The sequence below is a fragment of the Tiliqua scincoides genome, chromosome 2, assembly GCF_035046505.1.
Source record: "Tiliqua scincoides isolate rTilSci1 chromosome 2, rTilSci1.hap2, whole genome shotgun sequence".
Lineage (NCBI taxonomy): Eukaryota > Metazoa > Chordata > Lepidosauria > Squamata > Scincidae > Tiliqua > Tiliqua scincoides.
Window position 1 is genome coordinate 154,245,183 of NC_089822.1, and position 19,311 is coordinate 154,264,493.

The following is a 19,311-nucleotide window of genomic DNA, read 5'->3' on the forward strand; positions in this document are numbered from 1 at the left end:
AGGACCCAACACCAACTTGATTACACCAAGAAAACAACAGTGTTGAAATGCTTAGAGAAGAACATTGAGATAGCTGTGTCAAGTATTAAAACAAGTCAACTGTGCCTTGTGAATAGGGTGCCAGAAAGGGAAACCTTGATGTCTTCAGCACATGGATGTTGTTCTTGGATAATGCAGTGTGGAAGGAAAGACAGTTTGGCAAGGTCAGAGAAAAAACAGAGAAAGCCCTTTTCACCCATTGCTGGAAAGGGAGAAGCATTTATTGCTCAAATTAACAATGTGCAGGTGAACTAAACAAAACTCATTGCCAATTACAGATAAGTGAGGCCTGACCTTTGTCTATAGCCAAAATGTTTAACCAAAGAGCACAGAATGGGGCAAACAGCGGCCTACTCCACATAAATGCAAGTCCAGAAGTTGCTATGTATCCCTAACATGCAGGCACACAACCCAGTTGCTAAAGCGAGGCAACAGATCAACAGGATCTGCCAAGGTAGGAACTGAAGCTAGTTTTGCCCTGGAACGTGTGAGCACTAGATGCTAAACGCAGAGGCTTACATTTGACTAGAGAACTAGTTTAGGAATTCAAAGTTCTGATGTTGATACTATCTATTGCTGCCTGTATTCTTGTTTCTGTGTCCCCACAATACCTACTCCACCTGTACATTTGTAGGGGACAAAAATGACCACACTGCATTTCCTCCTCAAGAAACATATCCTGGAAAGGCAGCCCTGAACTTCCCACCACTAGGGGAATAGTGAGTGTGAAGCAAGACACACAGGAGAAAAGGATGCTCACACTCATCTCTTTCATTGTTTGTTATATATGCAAGTCCAGAGAGGAAGATTACACAAAATTCTACAAGTGGATTCAACAGTTTGTTTTCTCCTTGAAACAGATGTGCATTGCTTCTTTCCATGATCTTAAAATCACAGGAATGTAAATTCAATACTGCTAAAAGCAACATGGAAACTGCAACCCTCAGACTGTTAACAGAGTGTGATCATCCCTTAGACAGAAAAGGTCTGCCTTGGCAGATATTCACATCTGCTTTTATCTTTTGGATCTGGGCTATTTGCTTTGTAAGTCTGAGTAATTTAGCTCTGATTAACCTGTTCCCTTTTACACCAGCTGAAGAGCACCCTATCGCTAAAGAGTCTGAAGGCAAAAACACACCATGAAAATCCAACATTATCACATTATTTTAGATGGCTCAACGAGGTGGTACTATGAATGGAAAGTGATGCAGTTTGGTTACTCACAGCACTGTGTGGCTCAATTTTGGGCCGTTCCATAGCTATGGTGATGCAGTTCAGAAAAATTATAACCAAGACGACATGATCAAACATCTTGTGGGTGATGATTTTATTGCATATCAGCCGGAATCTACAGGAACAGGCAACATGGGAAGTAGTTGTAATCTCAACCTTATGCATGAAGACTGCAGGTCCTTGCTAAAGCAGGTCTGTCCCCCACCCCCCCGAACCTGCATGTCAGCTGGAATACATTTTTTCCCAATAAAACAAAACTACAGTTGCTCTAGAATAGAGCTCTCTTTTGATATGTACAACTCTTGTCTCAAATCTCTTCTCCCTGCAAAGCTCTTTCCAGGAATCAGACAAGATCTCTCACCATGAAAAACAATGAAGCTGACTTGCTGTATCTTATCATTCCCAAACTGTGAGCTATAAGATAACTGCTGGTGTGCCATGAGAAAGAAAGAAATCAAATAATTAATGGCTGTTGTGAAACAAAAGTACCCACCCACAGAGCAGGCAGTTCACTGTGCTTCTGTGTGACGGGCAGCCCAATCCTAACCTGCACTGCCCTGTCCTAATTCCTTCTCCTTACCCAAGTAAAGCAGCAGCAGCCCCAATGGGTGGTGCAAATCTCTTCCACCCCGCAGCAGCCCCTCAAGAGGTGATGCAAATCCGAGCAGCCCAGAGCCACTCCAGGCTGCCTGGGACTGAGGTCAGGATTCAACATAATTGCCAAATTCTGGCCCCACCCACGCTCACCCACAGCCCGCCCACAGGCCTGCCAACAGCACACCCTCTCCTTTCCCCGAAATGCCTCCTTTTTGCTCTCCACATGCCAGCCTGACTCAGCTGGTGCAGGCTGACCTTATCCACTGGCCCCATGGGGCTTGGGCTGGCACCTGGAAGCTGGTGCACATCTGTGCACTGGCCTCCCTCCACAGATGGTGGCACAAAAGTGCTTTACGGCACTTTTGCAACACCACTGGGCCAGCACAAGGGACTTGCTCCAGCTCATGTCATTTCTAGGATTGTGCCTTTACTCCTCCTCTGCTGGCTATTTTGCTGCTTTTGCATTAGGTGTCATTCATTCATTTGTGATGTAGAGCTACAGCAGGATTATTCTCTTGCAGAGAGTGGCTACCCCTCATGTCTTTGCCATTGCTCTGGTCTTGCCTCCTTCTGTGGGATAGCTCAATGATAGCATCCATGCTTGCATAAAGACAGTCCCAGTTTTGATTCCTAGCACCTCTAGGTAAGACTGGGAAATGCTCTTATTTGAAACCCTGAAGAGCCACTTCCAGTCAGTGGAGACTATACTGACCCAGACAGATCAGTGGTCTGACTCACCATAAGGCAGTTACGTAAGCACTTACAATCTACCCACATTCATCTTTTATGCAGAAATATAGGGGATAGCTCCTCTGAGTGGCAATAATTTTCAACTTTAATTCAGAAAAAAGCATGCTTCAGCTATATTTTCTATGTTGCTTTTGTACAATCCCATTAAGGTTTCAAACAGAAAAGCTTGTATTTAAATAGCAATTTCAAATGCCCTCAGCCTCCCTTAAACCCAAGTTAGACCCAAAAATGAATTAGATATACATTTGCAAAAGAGGCACCAACATTCCTCAAAACCCCACTTGAAAAGTACAGGATAGGGATTACGGTTTTTGACTATCTCTCTTCCTCAACAATCAGATCTTAAATGTATACGCCAAAATAGAAGAGAGGGAGCAGAAGCTACCTAAGTTTGAGAGATGGCCTTATACTGACCTAGGGGGTCCTGGCACAAATAGATGTATATTTTCCCTTGTGGAGCAAGTGCATAGGGGTGGTGGTGATAATTAACAGCTCAATCCTAACTATACGCTGTGCCTGTAGATTCCACAGAGCAGAGTTCAAGCAGCTACTGGATGTTGCAAAGAGGATCAATCTTTAGGCTGGCAGCAATTGCTTGATTCCTTGCTTCCAACTGTTAAGGCTGCAGGAATTCTATGACTGCCACTTTTTGCAAACATTTCTTTGAGCACAAAATCCAGGAGCCCTGCCTGCCACACTGCTATCAATCAAACTAAGTTGCCTTACTTAGACTGAGGAGCAAAGATGTAGACAGACCAGGAATCTCTTTCTTTGCACCAGGCAGGTAGGCGTGCCCTTATCCAAGCTTTCATACGATCTTTTTTACTCTGAAAAAAAGAAAAAGAGACAGAAATTGAAAACTTGCACACTGATGTATCAAGCTTTTACTCTGAGAGGCCGCAACAGTCGTTAAAACCAAGGGCTTAAACCTGGAAAAGATATGTGGAGCTGTTATGATACTTTAATTCCCACCTTCCTCATCAGTCCTGAAGATACGTTTTTTGTGGCCTGCAGGCCTGCAAGCTGGAGGCTGACTCTGAACGGGACATCTGGCTTGTAAAACAAGGCTAAAACAATGAATCTGACTGTGTGGTGATGCAGCCCCTGCTGTGTTGCTCAAGGATGGATTAATGACACCTAGCAGTACAGGCAAGCCGCTCCACTTACAGAAGTGGCATAAAGAGGTAGGTGCCTGAGAGAACTGAGATTTACAGAAATTTGTTGCAGAGACATCCACCACTGTGTACAGTATCCGCTTAAAGACCACTCCAACACGGCAGCAGGACCATTTTAAAAGTCACTGTGAAGACAATGCAGGCATAGCAGCCAAGGAAATACATACATTGCCTCTCAATGTCAAAAAATATCAAAACATAAAACGTGAAAAAATTACTCCATGGCAAAACCGAAATACAGCAAACAGATGGAAGGAAAAATTTTCTTTCCAAAAGAATAGGCACTTTCTACCTACTACCTCCTGGAAGGGTAGATAAATAAGAACTGGAAAAATAGAATTCTGAACAGTCCTTTTTGTTGGGAAGAGCCTATATGTTCTTAAGGGATGTTTTACACAGGGCAGATTTTACAGGTAGGCAGTTGCTGGCATGTGTATTCAGGAGGGCAATATAACATACAAACCGGCCACTTCTCATGACTCATCAGCAACTGCTTTGGCAAACTAGAGGGCTCAGACCACAGAAATAGCTCTGGCAGAAATTCCTGCATTATGACTGGAATGACTTCTGTGTCTGCAACACCAGCCCCTATATAAAGAGTGAACCAGCGCCACTTAGGCTTAAATGTTGAGAGCCGAGATTGAGAATGACTGAAAAGGATTCCTTTGCACATTATGTTTGCTGCATATGAGTGTATCTCTCCCCCCCCCCCATGCTACAAAGTCAATGAGAGAAACTTGGATCATGTGAAAGGAACTCATGCAGTGGCTTCTCCCACATGCTTGTGTCATCCATCCTAAAAACGGGTAATGCTGGAGTGATGAAGAAACATAGGCTGGGCTCATCTCAGATGGCATGGGGCTTCTGACATCACTTGAGTGGTGTTGGGTCCAACTGCACAATAGTAACTTTCATGCTACAGACCCAATGTAGTGAGAAAGGCCCTAAGCTGAACATGGCAAAGGTAAACAAGGAAGGTTAAAATACATGTAAAAATGAAAATTACTGCAGCATCTATCTATTTATAATAAATATATATACCGTAAGTTGTTTTTCTGCTTCAAAGAACCTCAGAATTGACTCGCTCAAAGCTATAACAAAGACTGCAACAATTCATCCAAATCATATTATGGGGATTTTATGGGGAGATTCCCGGTTAATCGTTCAGGAAGTCTAGACAATGTTCCTTAATAGTCAGCAGATGTTTCTTAGGGCCAAACTAAACATTAGTTTAGGTCAGGGGTGAGGGACTTTAGGACTTTGTACCTGCTATGGTTTTGATCACAACTATGCCTCTTTCTATGCTATGTTTAATGGGAAAAAAGCTTCCATGGGTCTGTGACTGGGACTGAAACAACACTGGGGACAGTCAAAGAGTCCAGTGATATCTTCCTTACTGCCTGCCATGGTTTCACCCCACTGTGTGCCCTCCTGCCCCACTATTTACAAAAGCAAAGCACACAGGGCCATATCACACATTCATCATAATATGTAGTCTGGTCCTTAATGGGAGCCTCTGAGTACACAGATGGCTCTGAAAAGTCTGGAATGTGGAAAGCCAGCAGAGCTTGGAAGAGGTGACCTCAGAAGCTAAGGGGCAAACAACAACAACAACAAAAACAGCTTAAAACTGCTGTGCCATAAGTGGCCATTTTGGGAGCACTGCTGCAAATGGTGGCGGTTTAAAACAGACCAGTGTTTCTGACACATTCAGATTGAAAAAGATGTGGCTGAAGTCACCATGATGAGCAAGTTGCTCTCTTGATGGTTAAGAACATAAGAACAGCCCTGCTGGATCAGGCCATAGGCCCATCTAGTCCAGCTTCCTGTATCTCACAGTGGCCCTCCAAATGCTCCAGAGAGCACACAAGACAACACAAGGCCTGCATCCTGGTACCATCCCTTGCATCTGGTATTCTGAGTTAACCCACTTCTAAAATCAGGAGGTTGCATATATACATCATGGTAACCCGTGATGGATTTTTCCTCCAGAAATTTGTTCAATCCCCTTTTAAAGGCACCTAGGTCTGATGCCATCACCACATCCTGTGGCAAGGAGTTCCACAGACCAACTCTTGCCCTCTCAGGCAACCTGCTGCCTTGCAAGAAAGTACATGCTTCCTGTTTTGAGGCTTCACTTTATACTTTACTATATTTGTAAATAAACCAAATAATACCAGAACACCATAAGGATCCAGTAATCTCTCTTTCAAAGGAAGAAATATAGATAGGACTGCCCCTGGAACTTTTCACCCCTCAGGAAAGTGGGAGTGCGTAACAATAAACAATAAACAAACAATTGAGCAATACCTGTATTCATATTGCAAAGAAAGGCAATTTTATATTGTTCAGTTCTCAAAAAAGACCAAAAATACTGAATGAAATCAGCATCCAAGAAGGAATTGCAGCAGACAGATGCAATTAATTCAAAATCTTATCCTGGTTACAACTTTCTCTTGGAGTTAACAAGAGATGCTCTCATCAACAGCCACTGAGCAAGATGTTCAAAGGAACTAGGGGAAATGGTTGCATAAAATAATTGAACCAAACAAACTCTAATTTGCTCATGGAATTACATGGGTCAGGTTACAAAGATGTAAAATCACAGTCAGCCAGAGAGCAAATTAAGGCAAGTGAAACAAAACAAATCAAGAAGCTCCCAAGGGGACAAAAGCAAACTCAAAGATTTGTCAAACAATTTGAGCATGTGACTATTAGTCACAAGCTGGAAAATCCCCCTTGCTTCAGCTCTGAAAAGTCTGACAGTTCTATTGTTTCTTATATACCCATCCATCTATGTACACCTTGTATGCAACACATCGATACATTAATAATTTAATATTAACTAAATTTCTTGTAACCAGAAGTTTATGAGTTGCTCACATCAGCAGCAGCCATTGGGTTGGTTTAGATCATGGGTCTCCAAACCAAAGCACGCCTCTGTCCGGCCCACAGCCAGCCTCTTGTCCTCTGAAAGCCTCTGGCCCACTTGCCCGAACATGACTAGAACTATGCTCTGGTTGCATCTGGAGGGTGTTCTAAGGGCCAGAGAGTTTGAATGAATGAGCCCATTCATTCATTTATTCACTCATCTAAGTTCTATCTAATTTATTTATATAAATTTTATATTTAAATTTTTTTTTCCAGCCCTCAACACCATTCCAGATATTTGATGCAGCCCTCTGGTCAAAATGTTTGGAGACCCCTGGTTTAGATGGTATATATCCGGAATCATCTCATATACATTGTGGAGATCAAGACCAAGTCCTTTTTCTCCATGTATCAATAGGTTTTAGTCAAGAAAATAGTGTGTTGGTCAAGCTTACCCTCTCCAATACTGTGGCCAATGTAAACCCCCATGGCTAAATTTACCCTTTCAAAAACAAACTCACTAACTAATGAAGAGGCCAATCGTATTCTTTCCCTCCTGCTGATGCAACAGCGCCAAAATGACTACCAAAATGGGAGTTGCATTTGGAGCCCAATCCTATCCATCACCACCCTCTGCTGCTGCAGCTGCGCCAAAAATGGGCATGCTGTACGGGGGGGGGGGGGAATTGGGAAACTTCAGAGGCAAAAAGGGGATTTACACCTCTATAAGTCTCCTGCTCTGCAATGGGTCTCCTCAGACCTGCACTAGTGATTTTACTAGCATAAGTTCAAGGAGAAAAAGGGGGTAGGGAGGTTGCAGGAAAGGAGATAGGTTCTGGCATGCACCATTGTCTTCCCACAGCCTTCTGTGCCATTATGCCCCCTTCCTGCCCAGTTTCAATCCACACCTCCATTCTGCCCTCCTCCCACCCTTCCCGCCTCTCCTGCTGACTTACTGCTCTGGTGGGTAGCAGGAGAGCTGATGTCAAGCGCAAGAAGCCTCTGGCCTTCCTGCTAGCTTTACAGGAGTCAGTGCCAGCCGAAAGGCACTGTGACAATGGCTGGCCCATATAGAATTGGGCCACTGGAGACATCATAGCGACATGGGCTACATCTGTGCTCTGTGCCAAGCGATGCAGGTCTTTCCACCCATTGAAAATAAAGCAGACCTCTACCTGCAGTATTACTATCCGGGCTTTGCTCCCACAGAGGAGAGAGCAACCTTCTCCTATACATCTGCTACCCCAGATGAGAGACCAGTGTACAAACACACTGAAGGTTTTCTTATTTTGCTTTCTATAATCTCTGGACATCACCTAGATTTACCTGTTTGATTTGTTACTTGGGGTCACCTGGACTCTGTGCTTATACTCTGATATACTTCTCATCAGGAGTAACAGATGAATAGCAGAGGGTTGCCAAACCCGCCCCCCCCCACCTGGTGTGGGGTGTTGCTCCACACATGAAACATAGCAGTAATCAAAACTAGATGTTATTAAAGTATGGATAACTGAGGTTAGATAATCTCTTTCCATAAAGGAACACAACTAGCACACCAACTACAGTGAGTTTATACTATAGTTGCACTTGAGTGTGTTCATAAGCAAAGGTAGATCTAGAACACCCACACAGCTGCTGATCAAATTTTTAAGGTGGAGTGCAATTCCACCCAGAACCAGCTGAATTCCACTGTCATGGCCACAGAACTATGCAACCACAGCACCTCCATCCTGACATGTCATCTGATAGGCTTTAAAAGTGCAACTCCATTCAGGGTCACTGTGGCAAATTGACTTTTACAGACACTAGAAATAAAGGTGGGGAAGGACCCTGTTTCATGGGAGCCATATTTTTAGACCTGGACTGCAATGCTCTCCAACTCCTCCGGACCACGACTCCTCAAATACAAGCACCATGAGCATAAAATAAAACATCTGTGCTGCAATACTTCTTAAAACAAGCAGAATGGTATATTTCTTACAGATCATTTGGACACTCAAAACTAGATCTGTCAGGATAATGGAATGAAATGGGTGGGGGGAAAAATAATCTCCATGAGCTCAGCCAGGTATCTCATTAGCCTCAAGTAATAGGTGGAAGAACGTCCACTGCAACAAAAGTGCTTAGTGACAAACTGGAGCAGGGAAACTACATGTCAGGCAAGGTAAGAGCAGTTTGGATAACAATGACAAATTTATTCTAGATCCTCTTCTCTTTTCCCCACAGCAACATTGATGTTTTGTTTCGTGAACCAGGCAATTTTCCCCCACAGTGAATTGCTCTGTTCCCCTCCTATACGGACAGACAACTTGCACCTATTGTGGATCACCAGGTTCCCAAATACCAGTCAAACTGGCTTGATTAGTCAACATGGTTTAAAGACAGTATGTCCTCTTGCTAGAAGTCCTCTCTTGGAACATTTAGTAATAGCTGCAGCTTGGTTGAGATAATTTTGCAATTTGGATGGGTTGCAAAAGCATATATTATTCAAAATATTGCTGGCATTTATCTAGGGGCTTTGTAGTTAAATCAGAATGTGTCAGCAGCCTAGAATGCTCCTTTATATCCTTTTTGTCCAATTGTAATGCCCAAGATATGCTGGGCTTCTGTAATTGTTTCAAGCAAGTCATTCAGAGGCTAAACGAGATAACAAAGAGTCTGAGGGGAATGAGCCTGCTTTTCATCTCACACTTTCTATCTGGCCTGTACTGTAAGAGATGGAAACAGGACTCTGCCAAACATTTGCTGAGGCTCGGTTTTCCTCGGGTGCAAGCTGAGACAAAGGAATTAACATAAATGTACAGTACTTTAAAAATGAGAGCCTTGGGTTGGCCATGTGGAAGCTGATCCACCTCCAGATTTTGCTGAAACAAAATAAAAAATGAGTTTTAACCCAGCCCATGAGATTTTTTTTTTCCTCCGCAAAGGCCAGAGATGCAGGCTTGCTTACAATCAGCTTGATTGCTTCTAGAGTTCATATTATGTTCAAAGAGATGGCTCAATGATGTTATTCAAATCACATCTACTTCAGAAGACACACCTGGTTGGCATGAATAGAGATGTGGAAGAAGAAAAACACTGTAACAGATACATTTCCTAGTAAACATTATGAGAAAAATCTGCTATATTCTAATGCAAGCAAAATCCCAGTGGTTCCAGATGTGAATGCATGTGCCCAAGGTCAAGAGAGTAGATGAAACATCTGCTTCATTCCCTTTGATATCAACCAGTGTTTTACTTACAAATTACAGTGGGAATTTTTAAAAAGCTCTGCAGAGATTCTATTAACTAGGAATGTTTCCCTGACTAGGAACTTCTAATTTATTAATGTACATTTAAAGCCCATGGAAAGTGCTCTTGCACAAAAAACCTACATTCTTCCAAGAAATGGAGAGTTACAACATAAGAACATAAGAACAGCCCCACTGGATCAGGCCATAGGCCCATCTAGTCCAGCTTCCTGTATCTCACAGCAGCCCACCAAATGCCCCAGGGAGCACACCAGATAACAAGAGACCTGCACCCTGGTGCCCTCCCTTGCATCTGGTGTTCTGACATAGCCCATTTCTAAAATCAGGAGGTTGCACATACACATCATGGTTTGTAACCCATAATGGATTAAGAAATAATAAGAAATTGATTAAGAAATTAATAAGAAAATAGCAGGAGAAAACATACTGAAAAATGGTAGCCACTGTTTTGGCTGCCAAGGCTAAAACACCAGGCCTCCACCATTTTGTTATTCAGCAATCCTGAGGTGAGAAGGATCTAGGAGCTCCAGAAGGATCTCTCCAAACTGGCATTATGGGCAGCAAAATGGCAGATGCATTTCAATGTAAGTAAGTGTAAAGTCATGCACATTGGGGCAAAAAAAATCAAAATTTCACATATAGGCTGATGGGTTCTGAGCTGTCTGTGACAGATCAGGAGAGAGATCTTGGGGTAGTAGTGGACAACTCAATGAAAGTGTCAACCCCATGAGCGGCAGCAGTGAAGAAGGCTAATTCTATGCTTGGGATCATTAGAAAAAGTATTGGGAATAAAACCACTAATACTATAATGCTGTTGTACAAATTGACGGTAAGGCCACACCTGGAGTATTGCGTCCAGTTCTGATCGCCACACCTCAAAAAGGACATAGTGGAAATGGAAAAGGTGCAAAAGAGAGAGACTGAGAACCGAATCCTGAGCTTGGGGCTCCAGTTTTTTGCCGGAGTGCACTGTTGCAAACATGCCGTAAGGCACGTCTGCGAGGCTTACCGCTGGGCCAGCTCCCGTGTTAGCCCAGCGCTGGCTGACGCTGGGCTAGTGCTGGGCGGGCACCCATCCTCTGCTGCTCAGTGGTCTCATGGACCGCCAAGCCACAGCACAGTAAGCGGGGGCGGGGAGGGGGCGTTCTGGGGAGGGGGTAGGCAGGTGGAGGGCGGAGAGAGGACAGGAAGGAGGTGTGACGGGGAGGCAGGAGGCAGAGAGAGGGCGGGTGGGAGGCATGCCAGGGGGAAGGGAGGGAGGGAGGCAGATCCAATGCATTCATGCGGGGCTCAGCGCCCTACACGAATGCCTTTACCTTTACCAGCCCCATTGTGGGACTACTTCCCTTACCTGGAAGAAGGGGATGAAAGTCCCTGTCTCCTGAGGTGCCACCCATGGCAGGCTGAGGTGGGCAGGATGCGGCGAGAGCCGTTCTCGGCGCCACTGCAGCCGCACACCCCAGGCAGCTCAGGATTGGGCTGCCTAATGAATACTGGGCTGGGGCACCTGCCTTATGAGGAAAAGTTACAGCTTTGGGTGTCTTCAGTCTAGAAAAGAGGCACCTGAGGGGGGACATGATTGAGACATACAAAATTATGCATGGGAAGGATAGAGTGGATAGAGAGATGCTCTTTACACTCTCACACAATGCCAGGACCAGGGGACATCCACTAAAATTGAGTGTTGGGAGAGTTAGGACAGACAAAAAAAATATTTCTTTACTCAGCGTGTGGTTGGTCTATGGAACTCCTTACTACAGGATGTGGTGACAGCATCTGGCCTAGATGCCTTTAAAAGGGGATTGCTGGAGGAAAATTGCTGGAGGAAAAATCCATCACAGGTTACAGGCCATGATGTGTATGCGCAACCTCCTGATTTTTCAAATGGGTTATGTCAGAATGCCAGATGCAAGGGAGGGCACCAGGATGAGGTCTCTTGTTATCTGGTGTGCTCCCTGGGGCATTTGGTGGGCCGCTGTGAGATACAGGAAGCTGGACTAGATGGGCCTATGGCCTGATCCAGCAGGGCTGTTCTTTTTAGCACGCCAGCCCTTTGGAGAAAGAACTCCAAACAGCCACTATATTCTGCACCCCCCACAAGTCTGTTAATTCTTCCTAAATAGTTCAAAGAAGACTTGGAACCTTGTCTCAATAGCGTGGAAGTTTGGACAAGAAAAGAAACAGCAAGATTTCTTGCTTCCTTCCTGTGATTTCTTCCTTCTGCATACCTCTGCATACCTCTATTCCAGTGGTTCTCAAACCTTTAGCACCAGGACCCACTTTTTAGAATGACAATCTGTCCAGGACCCACCAGCAGTGGTGTCATTGCTGAAAGCAACATCATCAAGCAATAATTATAAATAATTAAATTAATATAAAACAAATAATTAAATAAGGGGAAGCCAGCCCTATTCTACCAACTGAATTTTCTCTGTAGCCTGTCTGCAGTAACACCTCCCTCCACAAAAAAATCAGTAAGATTTTCAACCCTACCCAGTGCCCAGTTCAATTTAAGTTCTTATATTTAAATCATATAACTATCAGAACCCACCAAGCTTTACAAGTCTAAAATAGAAAAAAAATTCACCATACCACCCCAAGCCTCTGTTTGATTCTTTTTATGGTGGGCTGCCTTCTGGAGCATTTGTTGAACTCCACTTTCATCAGATCAGGACCATTCTGGTGGCCTTGTATTCCTCTTTGCCTGACCTGACCATGAGCCAAGGCATGTTTACTTGTAAGTAAACACAAACATGTAGCTTAGCTTTGCTTTCCATAGGGCTCAATAAATTTGTCAGCTTGGAGGGAGGAACTTCATTCTTGGGTGTTTTTGGGGGGATGTGTTCATTGGATTGGGACCATTCTGGTGTTGTTAGATTCCTCTCAGCCATCCCTTTCCAATGGAGTAAGGCAGTGGCAGGCAAAGTGGCAACCGCTATGCAACCGGGAAATCATTCCCCAGCATGGCTGGCACTTTTTCTTCCAGAGCGCTGTGCGAGTGCCTATCCCAAGATTGGGACAATATAAAACTGTGGCCCGTGCGTCTATGGTGACATCCTGCTGCAATGCCTGCTAGGGCATTGGACCATAGATATGACAGGCTAGGGCATTGCTTCGTCCCAATCTCGGGACAGGCATTTTCAAAGCACTCAGGAACGAAGCATCCCGGTCACCAGAGGGATGGATTCAGCTGAACACCGGATATGTTCCTCGAGCTGGGGTTTGCCCAAGTCTGGACTAAGGCAAGTTTTGCCTACTCATGAGTAAACATGCAATATGGCTCAGTTTCACTTTCTGTAGTGTTCCATGCATTTGCCTTTTCGGCTATCAGCTAAAGCTTCGCTACCCACCAGCAATCAGGTTGTGACCCGCCAAGTGGGTTGCGACCCACAATTGGAGAAAACCTGCTCTATGCAGTTCAACTAGTGTTATGGAGTCAGGTAATCCACATTAAATGCTAGCCATAAGTACATATTTGGAAGAAAACAAATTCCTGGGAAAAAGACAACAGAGCAATTCCCTATGGTAAAAAGACAAACTAGACAAACCATCAACTTCACTGTGAATCAGAGGGGCCAGGATCAAAAATAAATTTGTAACTGTTATCCAACCTGTTCTTGTCTTGCATGACAGGTAGTTCCCCTATTCCAGAGCTCAGTTTACTATTGAGCACTTTAATTACAGTGGACAATCTTTCACCTATTACCTGAGGCTAATGAGATACCTTGCTGAGCTCTTGGAGAATTCCACCAATCTTCCAAGCTCTCTGCACTTGCTGGAGGGCTTGGGAGAGATGCTGTTTCCTCTCATTTATGTAGCAGTTTGGAGAAACAGCAGAAGATCCCCCTGTGGTTTCTTGCCTTCTCCATATCAAAATGCAAGTGACAGAAACTGAGAACAAGAATGAATAGGCAAAACTCTACCCCACGAGAGGCTCAAAACAAGTCAGCCCTCCTGAAACAGCAGGAGCTAGCCAAGGTCCACGGGGCTGCAATTACACTTAGGACCAGAGGGCATATCAATTGACAGGACCCAGCCTAAGGGTCCCAAGGCTTCTCCTCCAGCCTTAGCTGGGCTGGGCCAGGCCTGTGATATAGGTACAAGAACCCCTTCTGGGGTTGGAATGGTAGACATCCACATAAAAAGAGGCACAAGTAAAAGTGAACTGAAATGGAGAGGACCATAGGGTGAAGGAACCCGATGGTGTGCTGGTTACCCCACTGCTTCTGTTGTACTGCCTTCTCCTTTTTTATTTCAGTTGAACCCAAAAAGACATTCGTCTACTAATGCCTATGGCCTGTATGTCAGGGTATGCCTTTCATGAACCCTTTTGAAATTGAATTGCTCCCTTGGGGGAAGGATGCTGCTGCCACCAAGGTGACAGGAGTATGCCATCAATAGCCACTCATGTTTCATATGTGGGAAAATGAACATTCTGTATTAGACACAAATTAGAGATTAGATGAGAAATGGAGAAGCCAGTGAGCGGACATTTCAGTCTCCTTGGACATTCCATTTTTCACCTCAAGGTCAGGATACTCGAGAAAAAAAAATGTTTAAGGGGCTAATATAATGTGGGATTGCTGAACTGGCGTTTACTGACACATTTGACCCAAATTTATCCAGTCTAAATTGTTACTTCAGTTGGTTAATTCTCTACAACAGTAATTAGTTCAAGTGCGGTATCAGGCAAATTGAGCTTCTGCCTTGAATGGGTGTTCCTGTGAACTCATCTATAAATATGTTGATCCTAGAGACGGCATTGTTTACTTTAGTTGATTCACTCAGATATATCTATTCTTTCAGTATGTGTTTGTTCATTTTCTAATCTTACCTTGCAGAACAGTTATCGCTATCTGTTCGTGTGCATGTATGGATTAACTAGCTATCCTTCTATACACAGGGGCACACACACACACCTTCACTGCCTATTTCATTTATCTTGAAGTAGATGCTTGCCTGCAAAAGCTCAGGCCATAATGTGTTAAGCTTTAAGGTCCCATAAGACTACTTGTTATTTTGTAGCTACAAACTATTAGAGTAGCTCTCTTAGAATTTCAACCCAACCCTATTCTGGATTGGGCCATTGGGATTTATGACAGGGAAACACTGTTGTAAAATGGCCTCTGGAGATGCCGCCAATGGCCATTTTAGTAGCATGGCTGCATATAGCATGGGAGGCCCACTGCTGGATTTGCTGGTGGTGGAGGCAAGCAGAATGGGGAAGGTGGAACTGGGGAAAGACCAGGGCAGGGAGGGAGTGGATTGAGGCTAGGAAAGGGGCAGTATCAGCAGCAGCAGTGCTGCCATTATCCTATCCTTGATCTGCCTTCCAGGATTCACTTGGACTTGTGCCAGCAAAATAGCTGGCGCAAATCAAAGTAAACCCAGCAGGGCAGGGAAGCTTCACCCCTGGGCAACAGAACCAATATTCCCTTACCCCAAGGAGGAATCTAGTGGCCAAAACCATCCCATGGGATACAGCAGAAGCCATGCTGGTGTGCAGCATCATCATGTGGGGATTTAGTTAGGATTGGACAGCCTGGCTGAAATCATATATACATTTTCCTAGACAGAAATAAGCCTAACTGAACTGAAGGGACTTACTTCGGAGTAAACATGCATAAGTTTGTGCTGTTACAGTTTCAAGGGTCCTTGTATGCCCCCTCCCCTAGCACGCCTGCCTCTTCTGAGTGTCAAAAGGCATTGTTTCGTCCTAGTGAATGTCCTGTACAATCTCTCCACCTGAACTCAATAATGTTGAAGGAGATACCTATCAGCTTGCACTTTACTTCTTTGTGATAGCTAGATATCTTGTTCAACAGTTTTAAGCTGCACTGGAATTTGCATAGGTCTGGTTATAACATTCCAGTGTGAATCACAGGTATTTATGAGCAACTAAAGATCAAGGGATAAAATAAAGCTGGAGATTCCTCTCTGCAGCCTTATCTATCTAATTAGCTCCATACTGCTGCTGATTTTTCTGCTCCTTTACCCCCACCTGCGGCTTTTAACTCACATTTTCTAAATGGGTCCTCCCTGGTCTAGGAAGGAGCTACACTCATTAGAATAGTGTCTCTTGATACTGAAATGGATACAAAGACTAACACTGCCCCTGTGCCGCTAATAGGCCAATTTCTGCCCTTGGTTATTATGAATCTGTAATGGGAATTTATAGAAACAGAAATCATCCATTTGAAAGTCAGAACTGGATACAGTTTTGTCTTTGAAGAAAGGAGAACAGCTTTCACTCACTCACTCCTTCCTTCTCTCTCTCTCTTGCCGAGTGCAAGTTGAATAGTTAAGGCAATCCACTTGCTGTGTTTGCCATAGTCTGGCTGGCTATATATAGAGACATACAGAGTATTTAGAATATTCTAGTCTTTGGCAACTCAAGAATAATAAACTTTTGCATTGTGCATTCTGACTGTGCAGAATGCCTCACGTGTTCTGTCTTGATGTCCGTACATTAACCTGTAAGGTAGGTAGATATTGTTATCCATATATTCCACCAGGGAAGCTGGGGCCAAGAGGAAGGCTTGCCCAAGGTCACTTAGGGAGTAACTGCAGAGGCAAGATCTGAAGCAGAGAAATTCTGATTCTTCGTTCAGTTTCATTCCCGCTATGGTACACTGTCCCTACCTATAGTGGGCAGTTTTGCATCTGAAGACCTTATATAGATCAGGGATGCCCACACCCCAGCCCGGGGGCCATTTGCGGCCCTCAGGGACCCCATATCTGGCCCATGGGGAGCCCCCAGTCTCCAACAAGCTTCCGGTCTGCTGGAGACTTGCTGGAGCCCATGCTGGCACAACATGAGCTGCGGGCTGAGTTTTCTGCCTGCTGCATCACATCTGTGAAGCAGCAACAGCAGTGAAGAAAAGGCCAGTCTTGCTTTCTGCAAGGCCTTTTATAGGCCTTGAGCTACTGCAAGACCTTCAGGTCTCCACGACTGCCGCTTTGGGCTCTCAGGGGCTGGCCGCATGCTTGCCACCCTTATCCTTACTTACAAAGAAGAGAAGAATGGTGACTTTCACTTGTCTAGAAGCACATTCCTGATTGTCTCCTGATTGGCATTATTTTAACCACCCCCATGTCCCATGTGCATTATTGTCTCTGAACAATTATGTCTGCATGTGTTTTACTTCTGGGCAAGAGGTGTGTGGTCAGGAGTTATGTCAACTCCTTCCCTTTTCTGACACAGTCTGCATGTTTAGTAAAAGTACATCCCTGATTGTCCCATGTGCATCATTGCCTCAGTAAAATTCATTCATTCATATAAGTTCAGTCTCTAACATTCATTTATGTAAATTTATTCAAATTTTAAATATAAATTAATTCTTTTTTTTCCTGGCCCTCAACACAGTGTCAGAGAGATTATGTGGCCCTCCTGTCAAAAAGTTTGAGCACCCCTGTTCTAAAACAAAAACCTCAAGCAAGAGACTAAGGTGTGCTGGCTCTCACTTACCAAGTTGCCCTCATCATCCAAATCATCACATTCAGGAAGCGGATCTTCCAGATGAAGCTGCTGTATCAGAACTCTTGAGGATGTTTTGCCATTGCAGTCTTGGTGCTCTGATCCAGAGGTGTGGCTACTGTGTATGCTGCTAGTTCGGTAAAGAGAAGGCACCTGCAGAGTATCTTGGAAGTCAAAGGAGCCCTTGGTTTCCAGCGACTCCACGCGGTGAGGTATAGAGCCATTCACACTCCCAGTCCGACTGGACCGCTCCTCATCAGAGCTTTCTCCTTCTTCTGAGCTCTGCTTCCCATCCCCTGACAGCAGAGACTTGCGCTCTCCACTTTGGTTGCGACGTTTCAAGCTGGGAGCCCGCCCAATGCTGTTCCAGCTCGACCTGCGGCTGTTCCAGCTGCTGCCAGCACTCCAAGGACTGTGTGGAGAGCTCCGAGCACTCACCTTGGATTAAGAAGCCAAGAGCAAGAAGCAAATCAATCCAGGATCATAAACAGTGGCAACCATCTTGAACCTGTACTCAGCAAAAATTCAAGACATAACACTGAACGCATCAGCTCAAAAGCAGGATGTACTCAAGTAGATCTATCACATAGTTGAAAATAACTGCAAAAGCAGGAAAAAATTGGGGTACAATAGGAAAGACAAACCACATACCGGGGATTTGAGATCATATGTATTGGGTTCCATGGAGATGCTGCTAGCTCTTCGGGAATCATAGCCCTGAGCCGCTTCTCCATAGGTGGCACTTTTTGGCATGGGCATTGGTGTAGCGGCTGTATGAATGATGAGCGGAGGGGTCAAGCTCTTCTTTAGCTCTGGGTGGTCACAGAGAGCCATCACTAAGAAAAACAAAGCACAGACAAAAGACTTTCATGTGGCCACAACTTATGACATCTTTACCCTGAACTTCTGCTCTTTCAGAGCTTTTCTTCCTGATCTTGCCCACCCTTGCAGCTTATACAGCTTTAGTCTATGAATTATACGTCTCTGTTGGCACAATTCATTTATTCCATTCTCTATCATTTGCTTCTGGACAGTTTTCCTTTTAGTCTATGAATTATAGGCCCAAGCACCCTGCTTTCTCCATTCTCATACAGAGAAACCAACCAGAATGGCTTGCCTTCTTTCAGTGGATGCCTTGCAATGATACCCTTAAATATAAGCAAATTTGGCAGGGAGATGGAACACACTACTGTAAGCTATACCAATCTTTTTTCCTTAACCCTTGAGCAAGGGAACGTGATTGACCTTCGTCCCGAATTTGTAACCAACTACCCTGTGACTTTGCCATCCGTAAGTCATATTTGAAATACATTATAGACTGAAAATCCCTCTTAAAGGCATTACTGTTGCTGAGATACTCCACTAAGGATAGCTTTTCTCCTTTTGACTGCAAACATTCCATCACATTCTCTTGGTCAACTATGCCAATAAAGGTTCCTAACTAACTTCTCTTGGTCTCTTGTATCAAATCACTTTACTTCAGCGAAATGACTCCGGAGTTTTGAAGTTTCATAACCTTCACTTTTTAAGCTAAGGAAAAGGAAAAAACTTCTAGAAGAAAAAGCAACCAATGCCGTTACTTACAAGTTGGATTTGAAAAGTTTTTCTTAAGCCCACATTCTTCTTCCAGGTTATGGGGGAAAAGCTCCACATCAGAATCAGACTTAGCATCACCCTAGAGCAAAACAGAACACCTTAGCAACCAGGATGAAAGAGCAAAAGTTAGCTCAGAGTCCCCCATTTGAAGAAATGGGTCCTTTCGCCAACAAGATAGCTACTGTTCCACTGAAATTGTTACCACAATGGGACATCACCTTCCACAAAATGATGCATGCATATATTTATATTACATCACGTCACTATACAGTATCCCTTCACAAAAGGCAAGGAGGATATCTCAGCTAAAAGACTGAAGAGT

General features: G+C 44.3%; 1 protein-coding gene across 1 annotated transcript in view; it reads right to left on the reverse strand.

Annotated features, from left to right (window-relative positions):
• CACNA1G (calcium voltage-gated channel subunit alpha1 G) overlaps nt 1-19,311 on the reverse strand; it is a 221,334-nt gene that overhangs the window by 88,947 nt on the left and 113,076 nt on the right. The window contains exons 14-18 of the mRNA XM_066614932.1: nt 18,978-19,068; nt 18,045-18,229; nt 17,385-17,831; nt 3,346-3,446; nt 1,264-1,387 (exon numbers count right to left, since the gene is read on the reverse strand). Coding sequence (XP_066471029.1) covers nt 1,264-1,387; nt 3,346-3,446; nt 17,385-17,831; nt 18,045-18,229; nt 18,978-19,068 — 948 coding nt within the window. The remainder of the gene's footprint in view (nt 1-1,263; nt 1,388-3,345; nt 3,447-17,384; nt 17,832-18,044; nt 18,230-18,977; nt 19,069-19,311) is intronic.